Source organism: Natator depressus, chromosome 5 (assembly GCF_965152275.1).
Source record: "Natator depressus isolate rNatDep1 chromosome 5, rNatDep2.hap1, whole genome shotgun sequence".
Lineage (NCBI taxonomy): Eukaryota > Metazoa > Chordata > Testudines > Cheloniidae > Natator > Natator depressus.
Genome location: NC_134238.1, coordinates 17,478,089 through 17,505,228, shown reverse-complemented (window position 1 = coordinate 17,505,228; position 27,140 = coordinate 17,478,089). Strand labels below are relative to the sequence as shown.

General features: G+C 41.9%; 1 protein-coding gene across 1 annotated transcript in view; it reads right to left on the bottom strand.

The window, feature by feature from the left end:
* The window catches only part of DCC (DCC netrin 1 receptor), a 954,381-nt gene that overhangs the window by 538,713 nt on the left and 388,528 nt on the right, over positions 1 to 27,140 (bottom strand). The window contains exon 3 of the mRNA XM_074952368.1: positions 2,180 to 2,464. Within this exon, the coding sequence (XP_074808469.1) occupies positions 2,180 to 2,464 (285 nt within the window). The remainder of the gene's footprint in view (positions 1 to 2,179; positions 2,465 to 27,140) is intronic.

Here is a 27,140-nt window from a genome sequence, read left to right as displayed (position 1 = left end):
GCTTTTGATGGCGAAATAAAATGGGGTTCCGAGATTGTAATCCACTTGAAATATTTTCAGAGCCATTTCCCTGTCCTAAAAGAGGCTGGAACTATTTGTGTCCCTCTCCCAAATAGGCCCTTTCTGGGTCCCAAATAGAGGTCTGGGATTCTGGATCTCAAGTCCCCAGAATCACAACCCTCTGTTGTATGGGATCCACATGAGCCAGATAGGTCTTGTTCTCTCCTGGATGCCTAATCCTTGTATATCAGTAGGGGGCAGAGGGGTGATTACAGAGGTCACAGCAAGGGGAGGGAGCTGGACATGAAGGCTCCTTACTGCCATTTGCAGTGTCCATACTGTGCCCAGTGCCCTCCATCCACAACTCATGGGGAAGCAGATGGGGAGGAGGTGGCTGTGCTCCACAGTGTGAAGCATGGCCAGGGCCCACGTGCAACCACATCTGGGGTGCTGCCACTTTGACTTCACTCCCATGGCAGAGACTGGGGAACTACTTTCTCTGGAGTCTGTTCTTTTCCAATCCTGCCTGCCTCCTTTCCTGCCAGGGGGAAGGGTATCAAGGTAACCCCTCCTGGACTGAGTTGGGAGGGAGACTGCATCTACCCACAGAATTGGCCCAATATTTCAGCAAGACGCTCATGGGGAGGAAATAGAGGGGAGGGGCCACAGTCCACACCTTTTGCCTCTTACCTCTTTCAGCCTAGCTCTCTCCCTGAAGCCTTCAGAGCACCAGCGACTGCCCATGCCTCAGAAGAGGAAGCAGAGCTGAGGATACAATTCCTCAAATGGCAAATTATTGAGAATTGTTTATCTAAGAATTTGAAATGGAGTTTGGAATTTCCCTATGAAAAGCTCAGCAGCTGGGAGGGCTGCAACCACTGAGAATGCAGAAAAAAACTGCAGGGAACTTTAGGAGGTGGGGTATTAACTTGCTACCAGCAAATGATGGGTTTGAGTCTGCCCCCAAGCTGCAAGCAGTCTGTAACGCATCCAGAGGAGTTGGATTTGGGAGCTATAATCCCAGTCTATCCCACGGGTTTTGCCCTGGCATCAGAATCTAAGATACAGAGAAAGTTTGAATCTCACAAATCCCATTCTGACAGGTTTCAGAGTAACAGCTGTGTTAGTCTGTATTTGCAAAAAGAAAAGGAGTACTTGTGGCACCTTAGAGACTAACCAATTTATTTGAGCATAAGCTTTCGTGAGCTACAGCTCTGAGCTCTGAGCTGTAGCTCACAAAAGCTTATGCTCAAATAAATTGGTTAGTCTCTAAGGTGCCACAAGTAGTCCTTTTCTTTTTGCAAATCCCATTGGCTCTGCCCATCAAATCAATGGTTTCCAGAGCCATCTACCACTCCCCAAAACAGAGAATAAGCAGAACTCTGTGAGCCATGCCCCTATAAGAGATCCACGCATGGACAGATCCATTCTAATAGTTCAGAAGTAAAATCCTGGCTCTGCCAAACTCAGTGGCAATGCTCCAAGTGGCTTCAGTGGGGCCTGGATTTCACTCCGGCAGTCCGAGAGACCTGCACTGTGCCCTTTGGCTTAACTAGAAGTCACATATACCTGTGATCATCCAGCAGGAAGGCGTTTCCCAGCAGATTCTAAAAAAATATGATGGTTAATGTCTTTGTAGAACTTCACTGGTGTTTGCCTATAGACACACAGCACTAGAAGGCAAGGCATTTCTGCACAGAATCATCCTGCAGAGCAATCTTCTGCTGCTCAATTATATTCATGATAATATTTCTAGAAATAAAGAAGCTGGAGCTAGATGGAAGAATATTGGAGTGGTGGAAAACCTGGCAGGCCAAAAGGTACATAGAGTGAGATTTGGATACAGGAATGAATATGGATATAGATACAGGAACATAAACCTTTAACTAAAATTGCATCAGCTCTCAAACCATGGCCTATGGAAATTTGGCTAGTCACATAAGGCCAGCTACTCACCTTCACACCCAGAAGCTTCTAAAGGTCTCCAGGCTCTTCAACATAAAGAACTTGGAAACCTATAGAAGCAACTGGAAAGAAAACTTAACTGCCCCCATTAGGAGTGACAAGGTGGGTGAGGTAATATCTTTTATTGGACCACTTCAGTTGGTGAAAGACAAGCTTTTGAGCCACTATAATTGGGGCAGCATATAAGGACAATGTAAAAGCATATGGTTCTTACCGGTCAAAACTCTGACTTCTGCTTCATTTCCAGTTCTTGAACTAGCAGGATTTTTTCCAAGGCATCTATAGATCCCACTGTCTCCTGCTTGGATTCTGCTAATCTGTAAAGCTCCAGAGGGCAAGACAGCCACTCGGGTGTCACTCGGGCTCAGGATCAGGTCCTCCAGGTTTTTTTGCCAGTGTACCATCGGCATAGGCTCTCCAACTACTTCACACTTTAACAAAACTGTGTCTCCTGCAAAAGCTGTGACAGATTCTGTCTGGGAAAGAAACCTCAATGGTCCTGCAAGCACAAGGAAAAGAAGCAAGTATATAGTCACTGAAAATATAAATTGCATGCTGTTTCTATGTTGATCTGGATTTGGTTAATCATGCAATCTGAAGAATAAGTGATGTTCAGACAAGTACTTTGAGGCTTCCGTGACTGCTGAATGACTATCAGTGTGCCACTAATGAGTGTAATTTAAAGAAGAAAATAATAGATGTGTTTATTGACATAAGAAGAGTACCAAATAGCAACCCATTGCTTACAAACAACTTCAGGAATAACTTTTATCAAAGTACAAACACCATGTTATGCAATACAAACTATTCAGAACAGGATGAAATTCAAAGAACAATGTACTGAAATTAGGTAGGGTTAAGAAACTTTTGTTATTTTTCACAACTTTCCACCTAATGGAATCTTTCTTCCATGCTGCACATCAAACTGTACGACTGACATACCCTCTGAAAGGGTACTATTTGTTGTGTGGAAACAAGGGACATATATGTGCATGTTATTGCGGGGGGAGGGAGCAACTCCTATATTTAGGCTGCCTACCACTCTTCATTATGAAGGATTCTTGCAGCCTATTTTTGGAGAAGTTCTAACACAGCTGTTGTTTGCAGCAGGTCTTCAAAATTCAATAGGGCCCAAGGCTTTGAGCTAGTCTGTTAAAAAAATCACCACTTCCCCCAAGGAATGCAAATGAACGATTTAAGTATCCTTCAAAGCAACAGTGGCAGCAGCACTGGGAACATATGGGAGCTATCAGAGGTGAACCCTCTCCCTAGACCCAACACATGGCACCAGTAGCTCATTCCACCCCTTCTGGGACAATCGCAGTCTCTTGGTAGCAACTAATGTAGTTAGTCCTATATCTGAATTGGTAGCACTCTCTGACTCAGAGTTCAAATTCTGCTGATGTATGATGGCAGGGTTACTACAGGGGTAGATACTAGAAATTGTTTGTATCTTTTCCTTAAAAAGAAATTACCTACAAAAATGCACGTTACCAACCAAAACACCCCCCACCCAATGCCTAATCTGGCATTAGGAAATGGCAGATTTATGGTCGCCAATGCAACATTAATTCTGCCCCCTTATGCATATGAGCATGATACTGTCTTTAATGATATGATCAAACTATTCCCACCCACCCCAAGTACACCAGCCTTATTCCAAGCATGGGATACCAAAACTAAAAGGCCAGATCTGTGAAAAGTCAAGTAGGTAGAAGCTGCAAGAATTGGACCTGGCCTGAGTGATTCAAAGATAATGCCCAGATTATAGGCCTCTATGGTGATGTTATCAATGGCAACAGAAAACCGAGGGAGAAGGGGAGAGGGAATGCTCAGTTGCCAAATGATGACGAGATGTCATCAGAGAAACAGGTTGAAGTTAGGGTTTGGATAGAGGGAGACAGGTCTTTAGCAGAGAGTTAGATCTGTGATGCTATTTGAAGCTATTTGAAGCCACCCTCATGGATAAGATCATTTAGAAATAGGAGGTAGAGAGAGAAGAGCAGGTGGACAAGCACAGAGCTTCTTGGAGAGGCCTATCAACAAAAGGCGGGAGTGAAGAAAAAAAACCATCAAAACAGATTTTGAAAGCAAATTGGAGGGGTAGGAGATGACCAGTAAGAGGCAAGAGCCTCAAAAGTCAACGGAGTACAGTACTTCAAAAAGTAGGGGAATGGTCGCTGGTGTCCGAGGCCACCAAGAGTTAAAGGAGAAAGAAAATAAAGACCCTGGCATTTTGACCAGTAAGAAGTCACTCAAAAGTTCACTGAGTGGGTAGGGCAGAAACTAGTATGGTCTAATAGATGTATTGTTAGAGTTGGATTCAGGAAACCTGGGTTCAATTCCTGGCTCAACCACATTTCCTGTGTGATTGGGGTCAAATCACGTAATCTACCCATTGTCTCAGTTCACAACCTGAGATATTTCACACGAAGAGGGAGGGCAGGGGTGTGAGGATGAAATCCATTAATGATTGTAAGCTGCTCAGATATTATGGTAGCAAGAACTATATATTATTATTATTTATATTTCCATAGTGCCTAGGAATCCCAGTCATGGTCTGGGATCCCATTGTTCTAGGTGCTGTACAAACACACATATAATATACACACATTTAGCTAAATAGTCAAGGATGGAGTTGGAGGAGAGGAACACATGCATCCTTTAACTCAATAATGAATTTTTTCATTCAGTAACTGCAACCTGTGAAAAGGTTCCTGCATGTTAAAAAAAAGTCATACTGCATATTGTCCAACATGTTTAGTACTTTGTAATCATAATGATCACAGTTAATACATATTTCAAGAGTACTTTGCTCTGAAAAGAGAAAGAACAACTAAACTCTACATGGTAGTTTGGAATTCCACACCACAGGTGAACAGCCATCAGCTGCACCCTTCCATAGTCTACAGAAAGAGCAAAAATGCTACATTTCAAATTAAGCTGTTGGCACAGACACAGGATGTAACAGCTTTTCACACACAGCAAAGCTGAAGTGAACTAGAAAAGTAGAAGCACTGAACGCTTTCCATTTTAGCTTTGCTTTAAATAAAAAATTAAAAAGTTAAAAGCAACATGAGTGTGGACAGAAAGCTTTTAAAAACCACTGCTACATCCATGTCAGCAGAAAAGAAGGTTCACAAAAGTTCAAGAGAGCAAAACAAACAAACAAACAAAACCTGTCCATCAAGATAGCATATGTCCAAGGCTTTTGTCACAAACAGCGGGTTGTCCTCAAGAGTCCATGCAACAATCCCAAGAGTCTCCATTTTAGGCAAATAAAATAAATAACTGCAGGACCAAGGCTGATTCTCACTTCGACCTGGCCACCCTAAGTAGTGACTCCAGAACTCCTTAAGAATGTTAGGCATAATACAAACAACCATCACCCTCCATACGTCACAGATTCATTTATTGTAGGAAAGGAGGAACATGCTTCACTTCACCTGGAACCCTTGTGGCACATGCACCTTTCACCAGACACCACACAAACCCCTTCATGGGTTCTGTGTGGGAATCCAGACCCAGAAGTTTGGGGTGGGGTTAGAGAGAGAGGAGAATCGGAGGTCTTCCTTCCAAGCCCATATGCAAAGCAGTGCAAGTGACTGCAGACTTTCCACTCCTGCTGTGGAAAAAGTCCTTCTAAACAAGGGTGTACTGGGGACAGTGGTGGTGGTGGCTGAGAGAGATATGCCTATTTCAGTGGTGAATTTGGCTCTTGTCAAGGTTCCTTCCCCACTCTGAACTCTAGGGTACAGATGCGGGGACCTGCATGAAAACCCCCTAAGCTTATTTTTACCAGCTTAGGTTAAAACTTCCCCAAGGTACAAACTATTTTACCTTTTGCCCTTGGAATTTATTGCTGCCACCACCAAGCGTCTCACAAATATATAACAGGGAAAGAGCCCGCTTGGAAATGTCTTTCCCCCCAAAATCCTCCCAAGCCCTACACCGCCTTTCCTGGGGAAGGCTTGATAAAAATCCTCACCGATTTGCATAGGTGAACACAGACCCAAACCCTTGGATCTTAAGAACAATGAAAAAAATCAGGCTCTTAAAAGAAGAATTTTAATTGAAGAAAAAGTAAAATCAGGATGGTAAATACCTTACAGGGTAATCAGATTCAAAACAGAGAATCCCTCTAGGCAAAACCTTAAGTTACAAAAAGACACAAAAACAGGAATATACATTCCATTCAGCACAGCTTATTTTATCAGTCATTTAAACAAAACAGAATCTAACGCATATCTAGCTAGATTACTCACTAAGTTCTAAGACTCCATTCCTTTTCTGTTCCCGGCAAAAGCATCACACAGACAGAGAGAACCTTTGTCTCTCCCCCACCCTCCAGTTTTGAAAGTATCTTGTCTACTCATTGGTCATTTTGGTCAGGTGCCAGAGAGGTTATCCTAGCTTCTTAACCCTTTACAGGTGAAAGGGTTTTTCCTCTGGCCAGGAGGGATTTAAAGGTGTTTACCCTTCCCTTTATATTTATGACAGCTCTACTGTATATAACACACACATTGTTACAACTCATGGAAAAGATGGAGAAAGACATTACAGTTAGGATTTTCAAGAGTGCCTAAGTGATTTAAAAGCACAAGACTTTGTGACCCCCAATGGGACTTGTGCTCCTAAGCTACATAGGTCCTTTTGAAATTCTACCCTGTAGATGGCTACAGATTGGTGCAGTGTGGTATAAGGATTTTATCAGTCACAGATTGGACGGCCATGTTACGTTTGCGAGGCAGTCACTAGTTATGCACTCAGCCCAAAGCACCACCACTCAACACCACCATACAGTCTATATATACCACTTATGTTACAGAAAAGACATTTTAGGCAGGTTTTAGAGAGTTTTAAAACATTATTGGGACTTTTCATTTTTTCTAAGGTCAGGCACCTTCATTCTCAGCTCAAGCATTCAGAACACAGAGAGAGCCATAAAAAAAAAAGTTTCAAAATAACCTACCATAGGCTTTTTGTATATATATAAAATGTCACGGTTTTAAATTCTGATCTCCTGGGTCCTTGCAGGGCTAGAAGCATGTGCTGTTCCACTGGAAAGCAGGGACCTTCCCTTTTCCAGTGGTTATGTACAATGCTCCTGTTTATAGGTCTCCGGGATCCCACTATAGCACACCCCAATGCTGTCACTGGTCCAGGACTACATATTGCCTGGCAAAGGCCTCAAGTCTGTACAGTTTTTATGGTGAAATTCAACAACATTATTAGGCTTTTTTTTTTAAGATAGTTCTTTTGAAGCTGCTCAGAAGCCTGGAATGTTGTAAGCTGGTTCGGGGAGAGGACTAATGAGTAGATACTGAGACAGTCAAAACATTTATCACATGGTCAGCAATTTATCACAATGTTTTCCCCGCACCTAAAGTATTTTAAATATTAGTAGCCCCAGACACAATCCTCATTACAGTACTGACATCTGGTTCAACTGGTTTAGCCTGGCGTTGATTCCCTTGCATAGTTATACTAGTTTTAAGACAACCATAAAAATAAACCACTTCACAGTTCAGGTTCATGCCATCCATGGCTTTGAACGCACTGGGCTAGCTGCCTTTCACCCGCTGTCTCAGAGCATTACACCCAGACCTGCTTTTTTAATTCTAATCTGAAAATGACATGCAGGTCTGATTTGCCCTGCAGCCTGGTTGGCAGCCTATCAGGATCCCCATCTTTCCCTATAGAAGGTCTAATTATTAAGTAATTAAACTTCATTTAATAAAAAGGCTTATCATTTGGGGGACAGACCTTGGGGTCTGGAGCATGCTTAGCTATTAAATATTCAGCAATTTAGTAACAGTCAGTAAAATCCCATGAATGAGAGCTGCTTTAAGTGTTTTGTTTGTTTCAAATTAATGTCTGCAAGATTACATAACATCAAGGCAAGACCCTTTTTTCCACTTTCAATGCACACAGTAGCTGAAGGGCAGGGAACCAAGTTAATGAAAAGGAGCTATATGCTTCTGTTAGGTTCAGGCAGCACCAAAGGAAGAGCAGCAGTGAGTCTGGAAGAGAAAATCTTCCATAAACCTCTTCCTAATTAACTCTCCCTTATTTTTATTGTTTTCATTTTGTTTTTTTAATCTTTCCTTTCCCATATTTTTATTCTACTTCATCTTCATTAGAAAAACTCTCCACACTAGCTGAGCCAGGGAGTCAACAACAAAGAAAGGGGGCGAAAAGTATCAGCAAGTATTGAGTATTCATGGCTTGCAGCCAGACCTATTTGGGCTGTAATACTGTATAAATCTCACATATTAAGCTGGGTCAGGATTGGACAGTACTTGTACAAGGACCTTAAAGGATAAGTCATGACAATTCTTGAATTAGTGATGCCTGTAAGTGGAACTCTTCTATTGGGATTGTGCTGAATCAGGGTGACAGAGTAGCGTTTGGTGGCACTGAGTTGCTGGAGATGCTGTCTTTTTAGAAGAGATGTAAAAATGAGGTTTTGGTCACTTATGGTCATCACAGAACCAATGACAGGGTTCCCCATCCACCAACAGTGAATGTTTTTGGCTCAGACACTAAAGTTAAGACCCTAATTCCCCTTAGGGCAATTTCTTTCTATCCAACTAAAATAACTTCTCATCTCTGCAGTTTCAGAGGGCTATGGGATTCCTTTTTCCTTCCTCTCCTAAATGGTTGTGAAGTATTGCTGTGCACCACACAGCTAAATAACGGGTGTGTTCCTTCCAAAACGTTGCTGCATTTTAGGGGTTGATGAAGAAAATGGGGCCCTAAATGCTTTGGTGGAATTCTAGCTTGGGGTGAATGAATGAAAACATTTGATGGAGTGGCACTTCAGTTTGCTGAGGCAGTATGCAGAAGAAATGTTACAAAAGAACATGTATTTTAGCATATGGTTAAATAAAGGTAATTTTGTGCTAGGGTTAATTTGTAATATCATCATCTAAATGGTTCCTTTCTTGTTACAAATCACACCTTGGGAAATTGGCGGCAGTAAACCACAGTAGAGGTAGTAACATTGATGAAAAGCTTCTGGTAAAGCTATATAATTTAGATTTCTGATTTAGGAGAACCTATTGGGAGAAAATTGAAGTTAATGATATACATTTAAAAATACTTTTATAATGGAAAGCCAACCAGAGAAGATGCCTCAACCACTACAATAGAGCTATTCTGAGTTCCTTTTGTCAACCTAATTAGAAAGATTCACCAAGCTTTTAAGTTGTTCAACTTAATGCATCTTAATAGGATAGTTTATGCGTATGCAATTACACCTAAAACTTAAGCACTTATGGTTTTCAAAAAAGAAAACTTGACCAGCCAGTGCCAAAGGACAATGAATGGGGAAAAGAGCAAAGGCTGGAAAGTGAGGGTACAGCTACACCGCAGGTGAAGGTGTAATTGTAGGGCAGATGTGCACCCCCATGAGCCCTGGGTATGTACTTGGGTTGCTTGCCCATACTGAAACCCATGCCACCATGTCTTCACTATTATTGTTAAACATGCTAACTAGATTAAAAATAGTGCAGATGTGCCTACCCCTGTTACAATTATACCTTAATTTGTGGTGCAAATGTACCCTGAATGGCTCAGGAGCAGAGCAGGCCCGGGCTAGGAGAAACAAAGGAAGCTGGTGAAACAGTCATCTCTGCTCTGTTTAAAACTACACTCCCAGGGGAGGAAAAGTTGAACCAATGTTCAAGCTTTTGCTCAATGACATTCAAAGCCTTTCATTCTGACAGGTTCCTGATGTTTCAAGTAATACGTTTTGAAAGCTCCCTGGAGCAGCCCTTAAAGCTTTCTAAACCAGGTGTGCCAATGTAAAGCAGAGGAGATATGATTCTTCAACTAGTTCCACAACCTCAATTCCCAGCTAGCCCCTTTTCTTTCTATCATATTCTATTCAGGTCCTTATATCATCCCCATCACCATGCTATTCAGGGCACCAGGAAGTATCTTTCCAGCTTTTCAGCTAGGCTAGCCATAAGTCCTCAGCCATATTTATAAAACCAAACCAAAATGAACACTCTACAGTAATGACAGGTTTCAGAGTAGCAGCCATGTTAGTCTGTATTCGCAAAAAGAAAAGGAGTACTTGTGGCACCCTAGAGACTAACAAATTTATTTGAGCATAAGCTTTCGTGAGCTACAGCTCACTTCATCGGATGCATTCAGTGGAAAATACAGTGGGGAGATTTATATACATAGAGAACATGAAACAATGGGTGTTACCATACGCACTGTAACCAGAGTGATCACTTAAGGTGAGCTATTACCAGCAGGAGAGCAGGGGTGGGGGAAACCTTTTGTAGTGATAATCAAGGTGGGCCATTTCCAGCAGTTGACAAGAACGTCTGAAGAAAAGTGTGGGGTGGGGAGGGAATAAACGTGGGGAAATAGTTTTACTTTGTGTAATGACCCATCCACCCCCAGTCTCTATTCACTACAAAAGGTTTCCCCCACCCCTGCTCTCCTGCTGGTAATAGCTCACCTTAAGTGATCACTCTCGTTACAGGGTGTATGGTAACACCCATTGTTTCATGTTCTCTGTGTGTATAAATCTCCCCACTGTATTTTCCACTGAATGCATCTGATGAAGTGAGCTGTAGCTCATGAAAGCTCATGCTCAAATAAATTTGTTAGTCTCTAAGGTGCCACAAGTCCTCCTTTTCTTTTTACTCTACAGTAATAAAGTGTGCATGGAATTTCCTACAGTTAAGATTGGTTAGGTATGTTTCCATGCATTAGCATTAAAACACATGGAAATCACAAGGTAAGGTACCTTTTTACACCTAACACAATTCTTCAATCTCAAGTCTTTGCATCTGCACCAACAGACTGAAACGCTCTCCAACACACATTCTATGTGGAGTATATCATGCTGAATGCACATACGAAAAATCTTCAAATCACACCATTATACACAGCTTTAGCTCTCTTGTTAACGTGTTCTATAACATATTACTATATCCATGAAGTGGTGAATATGCATACTTTTCAGTACTAATTGACTGGCTTTACTTAATAATATGTGCTGCCAAAAATCCAATTTTTGAAAGTCAGAATGTAAATATAAAGTAGAAGATTGATTTTGTGTGGAAAATGTCTTGTTTTCAAAAACAACTTTAAATTCTTTCTCTGGAGGTATGGTATACAGATAAGTTTCCTTGTACTCCCCTTTCTGTCTGTATCTACCTATTGTCTCTTGTCTCATATTTAGTTTGTAAGTCCTTTTTGTGGCAGGAACCATCATTTTTGTGTGTTTGTACAGTACCTAGCAAACTGAGATCACAGTCCATGACTGAGGAAATAAGAACAATTCAAAAGATAAAATTGTAATTTTACAATAATTGTTACCTTATTCATTATGTATCATTGAAAGGTCAAAGCTACTGTTGCCCATTGCAGTGTGATTCTTAGATCTTTCGATGTGTTCTTTGAAGTGTAATAGAATTGTTAAATTGAAAGCGAGTATGTTAGAGAGGGTATGATGACAAGAATGGGTTAATACTTGGAGATGAACATTCTGCTGGATGTGAATGTTGACTTGAACATAGAGCTATGCAAATAACTGATTCTTCAGTTTGACAGACACAGCCGTGAAATAATTTGGTCAGTTTCAGTGAAAAATGTACTGACCAAAAGAACTTCCCCCAGCTCTACCGAAGCATGATTCCCTTGCTTTCTGGTGGCGGTGTGTGGAATTACACATAAGCAAACTTAACTCTAATTTAACAGCATTGTTGGCAAGGGAGCCACAACTTAAGCATAAAGATAAATCAATAGAAGGATCAAAGCCAATAGAATAGCATGGCCTACTAGCCCAACACATGCCTAGCGAGGCTGCATTTACTTGCTGTACAGCAGGCTGACTTGTAGGACCAAATTTTGAAAGTGATCATAAAAATAGCCTCAATGTTTGCATGTGCAATCAAATGTATGTGCCAATTTCAAGCAGTAACCCATCTAACTACCTGATCTATGGGCAAAGTCAAGTAATCAGATGTCTAAATCTAGTATTTGCCTTCACAATTAATTGGACCCAAAACTGTGCCTGCAAAAATGAAAACCATTAAAAATTATGCTCAACTCAAATGAAAAATAATAGCTGATGAGAATTGCAGAGATACTCAGAGGGAGGAGGTGAATGCTTGTACAGAAGCTCCTAAAAGCATTATGATTCACCAATCCTTTTTCTCCTCTGTGCTGTATCTGTGCAGCTCACAGAAAATTTATTTCCTAGGGCTGGATTAACTCAGTCTTGGTCCTTTTCAAAGCATTCAATGGCCTGGACCCAACATATCTAAAAGATCACCTAAAACACTATGACAAGGGCTGTGGTCAACAGCTTTTCTCCTGTGGCACAATGGAATTCTACAATACATCCTACATCTAAGTAGGAGACAGACCTTTTTCAGAGGATGGTCCCAGACTGTCACAAACCATCATAAAGCTCACCTCCTGCCACTCCAAATGCAAGGCACTCTTCTTCAGTTTTGTGTTCTCTAACATAAAAACAGCAGTTTGTACATAAAAGAAACAAAAAATACTACATAGGTTGAACACACAATTCTCTCCCTGGTGATAGGATGAGAGAGAGAACAAACTACACATGACAGATATCAGCCACGTCATTTAATGTACTATGGAAGGTATCCAGATTCCACAATGATGAAAGTGGTACAAGAACCTACATGGTATAGAATATAAAAGCACTCTTCCCATATATGGCCCCAGTAGATGAAATGAACTGATTGTTGTTTTATGAGGCCCACTTTAAAATGCTTCCTTAGCTGACACGATGTCAGCCATCCTAGGAAGACCCCACCCGCTTCTTTACAGCATCCAGTGACACACTGGTTTTACCTGAACATATTTTTCCATGAGCCTGATTGTTATTTATAGCAGCTGAACTGAGTGGTACCTATGACTCCACCACTAGGGAAAAGGCAATCTTTGAATTCCAGAGAGCCTACTAAGTGGCTATCCCCTTATCATAGAAAGAAGCCAGTTTAGAGGTGGCTAACAGCAGCCACAGATACTACTACAGGTAGATAGGAGCCTAGACTTCTGAACTCAGAAGTCAGACTGTAAGATGGTGGCAGACTCCAACACCATATATATAGGAAATAAGGTTTTTCGAGGCAGTGATTTTAAAATCCTGTATTAGGAATCAAGGTAACTGCTGCTAAAGCCTGCTGGCAGGTGCCTCCATGTAACTCCAGTGAGAATATTGTGATACTCTGTGTCCTAAAGTGACACTCTGCCCCTCATATTCACCATGGTGATATAATTATGGTATGTTTTGTACAAAATATGTGTAACCCACACACCTTCTAGGTGTGATGTTGTGTCCCATCTAGTGGCACTGAGACCACTTAGAGAGAGGGAGAAAAAATGAGTCTTCTCTACAGCCTTAGCTAACAGGCAGTTGACTTTTAGCTCATGTTGTAGAGGCTCATGCACTAAGCTCCCAGAGGTCCACTTTTTGATCCTGTCTGTCAATGACCGGGGTCTATCGGCATTACATATGCCTTGTGAGGTAATTTAAAAGTCTTGATCTTCTGAACATTAATATCCCGTTGGATTGTATGTGCTATCACTGTATGTGAAATTATGAAGTTTGGCTGTGTATGTGTTGCTGAAATATGTTGTGAGGCTGGAAACACCCACAAGCAGCCTTTCAGGTACAACAATAAAAAGGCCAAACAATGTTGATGGCTCATTGAGGAGAATACAAACACTCACAAGGATTACCCCCAGAAACTGTGAACAATGGAAACCTCTCAGAGATAGCACAGACCCAAAGGAGACTGGTTGACTCAGGTCACAGCAAAAGATGTTTCCAGCAAGTTGGAAGAAGATATAAAAGGGGGAAGTGACATCACTGCTTGGCCTCACTCCCCCTACAACACAGCACATGAGAACACCTAAGGAATAAAGACTGAACAGGGAAGGGGGGTTCCAAGCGGGAAAGAAGAAAGCCTGCCTGCATATGGAAGCTTGGTGGACTGTTTGTACTATCTAACAGGGTGAGAAACTGCTTGATTCAAATCCTATCCAGTTTAGAAAACTTAGATTGCATTTTTGTTTTATTTCTTATGGTAATCTTCTTTGATCTGTACGCTATTACTTATATGCACTTAAAATCTATCTTTCTGTATTTAATAAATTTGTTTTATATTTTTTACCTAAAACTTTGATAGAAGTGCTTAGGGAATCTGCTCAGTAACAACAACTGGTGCATGGTCCTCTCCACTTTGAGGGAGGGGCAGATAGGATAATAAATTTATATTGGCCAGGCTTTTGACTGGGACAAGATGGTACAGCTCTGGGGTCCTAGGCTGTGGAGCTGGGGAGAAGCCTTCAGGTAACTGCAGCTGGGTGTGGAAAGGTTTGTATGAGCGCAGGACCGGGAGTGGTCTGCAGCTTGTCACAGAAGCACAGTGTGAGAGGGGGAGCCCAGGCTGATGAGACAAATGGCTTGGGGTACCCCAGTTCCAGGTTACACCCCAGGGGAGGACGGCATCACAAATATAACCTATTTTAGATACTTATATAACATCCAAGTGCCTCACAGTCTTTAACACTGTCAAGGTTCCTTCCCCACTCTGAATTCTAGGGTACAGATGTAGGGACCTGCATGAAAGACCACCTAAGCTTATTCTTACCAGCTTAGGTTAAAACTTCCCCAAGGTATAAACTTTGCCTTGTCCTTGAACCCTATGCTGCCACCACCAAGCGTGTTAAACAAAGAACAGGGAAAGAGCCCACTTGGAGACGTCTTCCCCCCTTTTTCCATACAAGCCCTACACCCCCTTTCCTGGGGAAGGCTTGATAAAAATCCTCACCAATTTGCATAGGTGAATACAGACCCAAACCCTTGGATCTTAAGAACAATGAAAAAACAATTAGGTTCTTAAAAGAAGAATTTTAATTAAAGAAAAAGTAAAAGAATCACCTCTGTAAAATCAGGATGGTAATCAGATTAAAAAAATAGAGAATCCCTTTAGGCAAAACCTTAAGTTACAAAAAGACACAAAAACAGGAATATACATTCCATTCAGCACAGCTATTTTACCAGCCATTAAACAAAAGAAAATCTAACGCATTTCGAGCTAGATTGCTTACTAACTTTTTACAGGAGTTCTGAAGAGCGCTCCTGATCTGTTCCCGGCAAAAGCATCACACAGACAGACAGACCCTTTATTCCCCCCGCCCCTCCAGCTTTGAAAGTAACTTGTCTCCTCAATGGTCATTTTGGTCAGGTGCCAGCGAGGTTATTTTATCTTCTTAACCCTTTACAGGTGAAAGGGTTTTGCCTCTGGCCAGGAGGGATTTTACAGTTCTGTATACAGAAAGGTGGTTACCCTTCCCTTTATATTTATGACAAACACATTTATACTGAAGACATTTCTGAGAAGCAGGCCAGTGTTATCACCCCCATTTTGGGGAACTGAGGCAGAGATGGACTAAAGGTAAAATTTTCTAGCGGCAACTTAGGTACTTAGGAGTTCCACTAAGGCCTTTTCTACACTACAAAGTTAAGTAGACATGAGGCAACTTACGTCGACCTAACTTTTGGGGAAATCTTGACAGAAACTTTACAGGTGGAAAGGAAACTTAGGTTCATGTTGTGGAGTTAGTTTTCAGCTATAGCTAATAAAATAAAAACAGAACCCAGAAGGAGATAAGTTTGGACTCCAATTCAGGTCTATGCACTCTGCCAAGAATGGGGTGCGCATTCAACTAGTTCACACAGACCCATGTGGGAAGTTACCATTTGGCAACAAACCCTGGATCCATCAGTCTAAGGACATCAATTACTTTCAGACACTCAATTTTTCCCCCATTTAAAAAATATTTGAACAGATACTCTTTATGTTCAATATTTGCCCGCCAAAAAGTCTCCTTTTATTATGCTATTCTGATGTTCCCTTAGTTAGTGCCTCTTTGTTCTGCCATCCCAGAATGAGTAATATTGCTTTCTGCCAAGAGAGCAAAAGAAGTTTAAATGTTTTCAACCAGCTTCATCCCCAAAGACAAAGCATTTGGACTCACTTCAGAGGAATCAAACTGTTTTCAATCCAGGCACCTGAGGGTAAAGTGAGATGTCATTTCTGCAATTTGCATTTCACACTCTATTACTGAATTAGGAGCCTATTACTGCATTTCTGCTATAATGCCACTAAATCTTTTTTAGTAGATTCTTTCAGTAGAATTTCACCTTGGATATTTAGGGGGTCAAAATGCCATAAGGTTTGCATATTATATATCATAAGCCCACATGACATCTCTACAGTTGAGTTCCACCTGGGTTTGAATCACTTTGAGCATAGCTATCTGTCATTCACACTAGCTGAACTGTTAATTTTCAGTGACAATACACCTGTGGGGAAACAGGAAATATTACCCTTATTTTTTTTAATCCACTGACAAACCCACATACTGCTTTGTCCCTGCTCAGACAGAAATCAGAGAGTACAAATCTCTTCATCTTCCTTTCAGCACTTCTTGCCAAGATGCTAGTGACTTGCAGCCAGTAAATGGAGTAGGCTTCCTGCCAATCACCAATGGAACCACTTCATCTGCTTCTCAAAACAGGAAGTCAGCAAGAAAAAGTAACAGGCCTGTCACTGCTGAGGGATCTAGAAGGAGCCATATTTCAAAATCTCTAATTAAAAACAATAAAAATGGAGTCTTTGTCATCCACATGCCATGCATTGGTAGTACATGTGTCATAAACAATGTAGTTTATTAAATTCAAAAGTAAGCAGTTTGGAGCAGGGACCTTGTTTTTATAAGTGTTTGTACAGTGACCAGCACAATGGAGTAGGATCTCTCAGTGTTATTACAAAAGAAATAATTAATAATACATATATTTATTCTTCCCCATAGTCAAACTATTTAGTTTCTCAATCACTTTGAAGAGACCTTTGGAGAACTTAAAATTCCTTTGGCAAAACCATAAAAGCTCTTTCCTAGATCACTGACATCTTCACCTCTACTTGAGCTGAATGGCTCACAATTGTCTGCCATTAGGATGCCTGAGAGATTCCTTGAGCAATGTTGAAGGAAATCCCTAATGCTCTGTTATGGAAACAGAGTGATATCATGCTCTGGGTAAAGAGATGGTGTATAACATAGCATGTCTTGGCCTCTGAGGATGAGCAATTGCTCCTAGACCCTCACAATTGTATTCTGCTGCACAGGAGACCTACAGCATTTCCATTGGGCAGCAGCTGCCACAAACAAAACCCTGTTGAATGAAGGGCTCAAAGCTCGGGCAACCCACTACCCTAACGGATTCTTCATTGTGAGACAGTGATAGTGAGCCCAGCAAATGTAACAAAGGTCAGTGTGATTTGTGTAAAACTAACACATCTGTATCAGCAAATCCTTTTCAACATGGCTTATGAATCCAGCTCTATATTTTGGAGCTGCAGCTTTTAGAAATCTCAACAGCTGTCTAATGTGACATGACCAGTGGTTTATTCCTTAGTGATATCATGAGGTATTCCTAATATGACAGACCAGTTCTGACATGCTGAAGGTCAAACTGTTCAGTCAGAGGATTGACTGCTGTCATAACCAGCAAACACATTGCGTCTAGACTAGACTACAGGGCAGAAAATGCTTATGTACATTCCCTTTCCAACCTCTAGCTTGCAGCATGGACCATCCATTTTCAATTTTTGGAAAGTGCTTAGATCCAAAACACACCAAAGATAAAAAACAGTACAGCATGCTGCTGCTGCATATCCTCCACTCTCTACAGTGGCTTTCTACTGAATATTGAATCAAGTTCAAGGCTTCAGCCCTTATTTCAAGCCAGATAGGGTTTGTCTGGGGAGCAATTAAACACCCGCAGCTGGCACGAGTCATCTGGGCTTGCAAGGCTTGGGATACAGGAATGTTTAATTGTAGTGTAGACTTTCTGGCTGGAGCTGGAGTCCAGGCTCTGGGACCTTTCAGGATATAGAACTTTCTTAGGTGCTTCTCCCAGATTGTTGAATAAAATTCCACAAGAATTAAGGACCGTCACAAATCTCACCACCTTGCTCTCCAAGTGCAAGGCGCACTTCTTTGATCTGCCTTCTCTAACAAACGCAGAGCTGTGGGTACATATTAAAACAAAACTAAAAAACACAACAGCAGCAAGAGACCCTCCCAAAACACTCTACACTACAAACATGATTCTTCTCATGGGGAGAGGATCAGAGAGAGAACAAACCACATGTGACAGATGTCAGCGATGTTGCTTCAACTGCTGGGAGGGTGCTCTGATGCTACAGTGATGAGGGTGGCATAATCCTATATAAAATAGAAAACACTTTTCCACCAAATTAAGCTGAGTTTGAACAAGCATTGACTGTCATAATTATAGTGTTAGTTTTACCAATTATTACTACCTTCATTTTGAGCCCAATTCTGTGTTGAGCACCCTTAACTCCCACTTACTTCAATGGGCACTAACTTCAATAGACATTAAGGATGGCAATGTTTTGCCACTTTGGACCCATTGTTTTTTACAGCAGGGTACAAAGCTCATTGCTTTCCAAACATTCAAGAAGGATGGCTCAGAGCTCACAGTCTGAGCAGACAGACAAGCTGGCAGATATCAGGGTAAGGGGAACAGCCATGGGCAATCTATATAGGTCTCCTTGTTTCACAATAAGCAGCATGACAGAAATGGGTTTTTAAGAGGGACTTAAAGATGGACAGGGTAAAAGTCATGTGGATGAGGTCAGGGAGGTGACACCAAGCATAGGGGCCCGTGTGGAAGAAGGTACAGAGATGATTGTGCATGAAGCTGTCAAACAAGTAAATAAGGCTGGGGACACTGGTGGAGCAGAGGGGAAAGGGGATAATACAAAGCTTGACAAGTGAGAATTCCTGCCCAGTAATGTCGATTATAATTGAATTACTATCAGGTAATGCTTTTAGCACTTTGGTTCAGCATAGTTCCACTGTTCACATCTGCTGCCTGAGGAAACTCTGCAGGCCACCAAGCCTGTAAATGCTAATTGTGATTCTTCAGGGGGTGATGGAATGATGGTAGTGCCCTGGAGGACCCACCTTCACAGCTCCTTGCTTGGGACAGGATGTTGTAGAACCCTGAGGCCTCTCAACAGGGGCCTTAAAGGGCCTGGCACTCTCCTAGTTCATTATCTAATAGTAAAAACTAGAGAGAAGTATTGAAGAAGCAAATTAGTTGAAAGGTTCATTCCGAGGAACTACACACCCAAAAATTCAAAAATCACAATTCAGGCCTCAAAAATCATGACATTGTCTTAAAACGATGAGGTGGGGGGAGGATGGGGTTGTTGTTTTTTAATTGTTTTGGGTTGTATTTAGTTGTGCTTTGCTTTTGGCTTTTAGGGCTCAAGTTTATGCTTTTCTCTCCAACCATCAGAACTAGAAAATTCCTTTTATTTTTTTTCTGCGTAAACTGAGATTCTCACATAATCACATGTATCCAAGAGCTAGGACTTTAAGGAAATCACCAAATATCAGGAGATTTGTGATAAAGCCTCAAGAGTTGGCAACACTGTATGCTTATTAATTTATACTGTGAAGGAATAGTGTAACATTACATAATCCATATTATGAGCAGTGCCAAATGCTACAGCGGCATGAACATGTAAGAAACTTAGTATACTAAGCATTGTATCATTATAGACAGAAATATTTGTATAATACAATGAAATTCCTCTTATGCCCACAACATTTATATATTTATTTATAAAGATACAGTTAAATGTACTTGCTACACATGGGAAGATTTGGTCAAGAATGTATTACGTTTTGGGGGTTTTTTTGGTAAATTATTAGCTAATAAAATTATCCTCCCGCCCTTCCCCAAAGAAGTTATTGTCTTGCTCATGGAAGCAGATGGAGAGTGATAGGAATTTGGGTCTGGTAGGTTGTAAGGGACCAGCGCATAAGTGGTCTGGCCTAGCGGTCACAGCTGTGCTGGGGTCCACGTCAGAGACAGTAGTGATGAGCAAGGATTGGCCTCCTGGTGGCACTGAGCGAACATCAGCTGTCCCAGATTCTAATCCCTGGTTCCTTACATCACCCACCACCACTTCAGGGGCACCCTTCCTCCGGATAGGTTACAGACCTGGTTTATCTAAGTGATATTGATGAAACCTTTTTCCAAGTCAGGGTCATGGACATGGGCAGCAGGTTCCAAGGAGCATTCTTCACTGGTTAAAAGACATGGAACAAAGGGTAAGATTAAATGGTAAATTTTCAGAATGGAGAGGGGTAACTAGTGGTGTTCCCCAAGGGTCAGTCCTAGGACCAACCCTTTTCAACTTATTCATAAATGATCTGGAGAAAGGAGTAAACAGTGAGGTGGCAAAATTTGCAGATGATACTAAACAGCTCAAGATAGTTAAGACCGAAGCAGACTGTTAAGAACTTCAAAAAGATCTCACAAAACTAAGTGACTGGGCAACAAAATGGCAAATGAAATTTAATGTGGTTATATGTAAAGTTATGCACATTGGAAAAAATAACCCCAACTATACGTACAATATGATGGGGGCTAATTTAGCTACAACTAATCAGGAGAAAGATCTTGGAGTCATCGTGGATAGTTCTCTGAAGACGTCCACGCACTGTGCAGCAGCAGTCAAAAAAGCTAACAGGATGTTAGGAATCATTAAAAAGGGGATCGAGAATAAGATGGAGAATATCTTTTTGCCCTTATATAAATCTATGGTACATTTTGAATACTGCATACAGATGTGGTCCCCTCATCTCAAAAAAGATATACTGGCATTAGAAAAGGTTCAGAAAAGGGCAACTAAAATGACTAGGGGTTTGGAACGGGTCCCATATGAGGAGAGATTAAAGAGGCTAGGACTTTTCAGCTTGGAAAAGGGGAGACTAAGGAGGGATATGATAGAGGGATATAAAATCATGAGTGGTGTGGAAAAAGTGAATAAGGAAAAGTTATTTACCTGTTCCCATAATATAAGAACTAGGGGCCACCAAAGTAAATTAATGGGTAGCAGGTTTAAAACAAATAAAAGGAAGTTCTTCTTCACTCAGCACACAGTCAACCTGTGGAACTCCTTGCCTGAGGAGGTTGTGAAGGCTAGGACTATAACAGGGTTTAAAAGAGAACTGGATAAATTCATGGAGATTAAGACCATTAATGGCTATTAGCCAGGATGGGCAAGGGGAATGGTGTCCTAGCCTCTGTTTGTCAGAGGGTGGAGATGGATGGCAGGAGAGAGATCACTTGATCATTATCTGTTAGATTCACTCCCTCTGGGTCACCTGGCATTGGCCACTGTTGGTAGACAGGATACTGGGCTGGATGGACCTTTGGTCTGACCCAGTATGGCCCTTCTTTATGTTCTCCGGGACCATAGCCCTCCCAATTGGTTAGGTAGTACAGTATCCCACTCTGCAGTTAAAGTCAAGGATAGCATGGACTACATATTTTTCATGCCCCTGGATCTGGACTGGCAGAGGTGGTTGTTGGGACTGATCAGGAAAGGGGTCCTCTGTGTAAGTCTTCAGAAGGGATACATGAAAAACTGGATGTACCTTAAGTGATCAAGGGAACTGCAATTTGAAGATGCTGGGATTTTTGCTGACAAATCCGGAAGGGTCTGAGGACCCTAGCTTGCAGGATAGCCTGTGCATACAGAGGTGTCTTGCTGCAAGCCAGACCTTTTGATCCACCATGACAGCTGGGCCTTCCTGGCATTGATGGTCTGAGTACCACTTGTAGTTCCTTGTCACATCTTTGAGGTTATCTTTAATCTCCTCATGGATATGGTGAATTTGTTGGATCCAGTGAGCAGCTGTTGGGTTTGGAGAGGCTGCTGGCAAGGCCAGGTGGAAGGAAGGGTGAAACCCATAACTGGCAATGAAGGGACTCTACCCCATGGAGGAGTAGTTGGCATTGTTGTATGATAACTCAGCATAAGGAAGAAGGAAGAACCAGTTGTCTTGATGGTCGTTGACAAAGCACCTTAGGTATCACTCTAATACTTGGTGGTCCTCTTCATCTGCCCACCTGTCTGGGGATGATACATGGAGCAGGTAAAAGTGCAAACATCCATTAGTCAGAGTGCTTCACACCAAAAGTGTGAGACAAACTGTGGGCCTAGGTCTGAGGTGATATGGTCCAGAATGTACAAGGCAGCTGGCCTTTGTCCTTGCTGGAGTCTTTGTGCTGAGTGAGCACAATGAAGGTCATTAAAATGTGGAAAATGCTCACAGGCAGGGGTGCTGGAACCTTTTGTATAGTGGGGGTGCTGAGAGACATTGAACCAAACTGTAAACCCTGTATATGATGGAAACCACTTCAAGCCAGGGGGTGCAGCACCCCTAGTTCCAGGACCTATGCTCAAAAGACGGCATTCCAGTCTTCTAACACCCAGCCATCCTGCACCGCTCCTTGGCTGTGACTCTGTAGGAATATCAGCTTTATCAGGCTCAGAAGACCTGAGCTGTAGTTCCTGGGTGCTTGCACAGATTTACTTACATATCTGTAGGCCCCTGGAGTGATCAGATCATGTAACTTACCTTTTAATGAGACAAATTTGATAAAAGCATCTCTAAATTCAGCCCTGAAATATAGGGCAATGAAATGAGTGTTCTCTATATGGCCACTACACAGGAAGAAGCACAGGCAGAGCCAAATGCCAATTTGAGAAACAGATTGGTATTTTATTGAATATTAGCTGGCAAAACTAAATCATTGGATATGCATAAGAAACGATTTATCACTACTATTGTTTGTACTACAGCATCTCCCAGAGGCTCTGATCGCTATCATGGCTGTTGTGGTAGGTGCAGTACACACACACACACACACACACGCAGGTTCGGAGTGTTGTTTGTATGTTAAAGATCCTATTTAAGTCCATGTCTCCTCAGATTTGACCATTACCTGTCCACACTCTTCCCCATTTTACTCTGTTCTATAAGTAAGGCAGTGGACTGACAAGAGTCTTGAAACACTCTGCACCTAAGCAAAATATCTGCTTGAAACTACCCCGTGTAAATCCAGAAGAAACCCGCTAACTCCAAAGCACAGAGTGAGGAGATTCAGAGCACAATCTGGCTCCCAGTTCTTCACCTTACTTGCACCCATGTTTACCCTAAACTGGCACTTTTGCTAAAGCACAACACCTTTGCTGCCCTTGCTGGATACCATGCAATGTCTTGCAGGGTAAGTTAAAACTTCACTGTATATGTCATTTTACTTTAGTGAACAACAGAAATCACTGATACTGGCCAGGGGGCGATATTTTCTAAAGCTTTCCCTCTCCAGAGTGTAGGGGCAAAGGAACTGGATCCTGACAAAAAGGAACAAGTCATGTATGTCCATTGGTTTAGTAAATCTATTTGTCCGGCTTAAAGGACAGAAGCATGTTCTAGCGTACAGAAAAATCCTTCAACTACTGATGAACAAAGTACACACGGAGGGTCGAACCCTGCTTTATTCATTAACAAGTTCCCATTGACTTGAATGGGGACATTCCTTTCTGTCAGGGTGAAATTCTCATGCTCATAGCACCAAACTGGAGAGGGAAAACTTCTGAAGATACAACAATCTCTTCTGCCAGGGCTTAGCTTGTCTTCTTTAAAATAACAACAATGATCAAAAAGGTTTCCGAGTAGCAGCCGTGTTAGTCTGTATTCGCAAAAAGAAAAGGAGTACTTGTGGCACCTTAGAGACTAACAAATTTATCTGAGCATAAGCTTTCGTGAGCTACAGCTCACTTCATCAGATGAATGCATCCGATGAAGTGAGCTGTAGCTCACGAAAGCTTATGCTCAAATAAATTTGTTAGTCGCTAAGGTGCCACAAGTACTCCTTTTCTTTTTAATGATAATAAAGGCATTCCATTTATTATTCCATAATAATGGAAGCCAAATACAGCAACCTGCTAGGGTTATTTAGATTGAGTACTGTAGCATTGTTACGCTTTACCACAAATCCAAAGTAAATCAGCAGTAGCCTTCAGCACCAATAAATAACATGAATATTTTATGCTGTATCATATCTGACTTCAACTTTATTTTTTATCCATAGCTGAGGATGGGTTACATGAAACTGAACAGTCTCAGTGAATTCTTCAGTATTATGTTTTCCGTACGCTTATTGCCCCTCTTCCCCCCCACACTCTCCTCCCCCTGGATATTATGCTCAATGTTTGCATTTCACTGCTCTGTCTATCAGGGTTAGATGGAGATATACTGTAGCAGTACTAAATTTGTTCAGTTAAAAATAAAGAAGTTACATTACGGTGCATCTTAGGTGGCCTTGACACTTCACAAAAGGAGAAAATAATCCAATTTTATGATGCACCTCTCTCCTTCCACCCAGACACCTCCCCCGGCCCTCCATCCCATGCCAGGAATCTCAATGGGTTAGGAAGCAGCTGCTCATCTCACCCTTTCAGCAGGCAGAAGGACAGTAGGCAGCAATAATCAAGAGCAACAGGGAAAGTAAGATGAGAGCAGATAAAAGTTGGGGCCATCTACTAGCCTCTAATAATCAAGCACTGATATGTTTTGCACTTACATAACGCTGTTTGACCAGTGCGCTCAAAATGAGGTATAAATGTTCATCCATTCACAAAGCCTTTCAGTTCTTTTGTCAGGTAAGCAATCATCATTTTGTCAGAGACACATTTTACTGATGGAAAAACCTATAGAAAAGTAAAGTCACTTCCCAAGGCTATACAGGGAGCCAGTGGAAAAGCTGGAAGTAGAACACTGGAGTGGCATCTCCCAGACCTCTGCTCTAACTACAACACAACATTTTAAAGGAAAAGGATGCTCGGGGAGGCAGTGCCTCCTAGTGGTGAGAGCCTTACAACCAGAGTTCTATTCCCAGCTCCATCTCCGGCCTACTGGGTGGCCTTGGGCAAGTCATTTCACCTTCACTTAGTTTCCCCAACTGTAAAATGGCGATTATGGCTCTTATCTCCTTACTGATGAAATCGCTATATAACAGCTAGGTGTTATTATTTCTACTCATTATAGGCTCTTATATGGCCATAATCACCATAGGATCTGAGTACCCTTCAGTAAAGTGTTAACTGGCATGACTAAAATCTGCCATGTGAGGTTTATTTGCTTTAATGTATTCCATTATTGTAACAAATCTGTAGCTACATAACTCTTTACGGTAGTTCCTGAGCTGCTCACCACAATCATTTGGAACAGCTGAGATTGAACTCAAGTCCCCTTCCTCCTGAAATATAGACCCCTTCCATTTAAGGAAATTCTAATTTTCTACATTAGAAGGGCTGGGGAGTGGAACACATACCCCTAGGCCAGTTCATTTAAGTATTGTTTCTGAAATAAAGATATAAGAAGCAAACTTTTCGTTTAAGACAATTAATACACTGGGTAGTTTGTTATTAAAACATTGCTACACATGTCGCAACTTATTTTCAAATTCAATGGCAAAAATGTTCATTAACACAGAGTTACTGTTGCCCAGTGATAGCTCATGCCCCTACAGAATGCTAAGTTTTGCAAAACTCAGACTTCTAAAAACAAGGAAGGCCACACAACCTTAACTCTGCCTTCCTGGAGCTGGCATGAGCCACTGAGAATTATCTGCAAGCACTCTAGTTGCTTTCAGTGTTTTAGGTGTAGCTGTACTGAATGGTGGAGCCAGTAAGTGGGACAAGTTGTCAGAGGTTTGTGATATGAGGAGATCAGGGGATTAATCAGAGCTGTGATTGTGAAATGAGTAGATTTGGGTCTGAGTCATCCCCCTACCCACCCCCAAGAGTGATCAAAGGAAAGAGATGAATATGTACTTTGCGGTTCTAGACTGCACCATTTCACTACAGAATTTTGTAGGTTGTGTCAGTAGCACAAGAACTGTGGTCTTTTTACTATTGATATTATCAGTAATGAGATGGGATAGGAGAGCGGCCTGTGGATTTAATGGTAGCTAGGGGAAAGCACAGGTTAAAGTGGTATCCTGTGTGCAAGTATAAAGGGGTGCAAAAGGTTATGAAGTGCTCGTTAAATTTTACGAGTGTGGTATTCTTTGGGGGAATGTAGGGAAAGTGCAGGTAACGCCTGTCCATTAAAGTGAAAAGGCACAGCTCCCATCCCTGCAGATCCCAGTTTACATGGATGCGGAAGGAGAGGGCCTCAAACCCCGCAAGAGGAGCAGGAGCTCCCAGATTCCAGCACACTCAGCAGACAGGTCGAGGCCTCAGAGCCCTGCTGTGGGGTAGACTCCCCCAGATCCCAGCACATACACTGAGGAGGAGAATCCATAACTTCATCTGCTATCTCGAGACCCTCCCACTCCTCCTAATGCCCCATCCTCCTTCCTTGAGCCCCAAGCCCTCTTCCTTCTCCCCAATCCTATAATACTCCATCCCTCACTACAGACACAAACCCCTCTCCCTCATTCTCACTTATTCTTGCACCCCTAATCATCCCTTCCCTCCCAGTGAGCATTCACCTCTCTCATTTATTTTCTTTTCAAAAACAGTGTAAGCACCTTCTTATTTATCGGCTGTACTCAGATTACATTTCTCCAATATAAAATAAAATATAAAATAGCCTTGACAGGGGCACATTTTTCCCAAATGTTTACAGCTCATTCTCAGTTCTGCCCAAAGTGGATTTCAAACTTCAAAGTCGCTAAAATCTGTGAACGTAATGAAAATGCTGATTCCCCACTACCCAGAGGCTGTACCTTGGGAACTCCTTGCTCAAAGGACCCCACCCTACCCTACACGCTCCTGAAGCATAACAAATTTCACAACAATCAGTTTAAAATGTGGATTTTAGAACACTTAGAGAGTCATCCTTTAAACAGGAAGGGCTTCCTAAGCTCAGCTAAATCAGATCTAGCACTGCACTACAAGATTGTACAAAATTAGAGGGAAAATGGAGGGGCGGGGCTGCACACATCCATCAGCAACATAGCAGGCTCACAGGGGCTAACGTGGCCCATTCACCTAAATGAGATGTTCTCATCTGAGAGAGAATGCACAATGGAGATGAATACAGCCTGAAACAATAACTCTGAGAAGGGTGAACTGCTCCATTCATATCACTGGGTGTTGCCATCCCCCCTGTCCAGTGCTGGGGAGAGTCTGATCTGTGTCAAGCATACCCATTCTCAACTCCTCACCCCATCCTCACCTGATTGTTTTGGGTACATG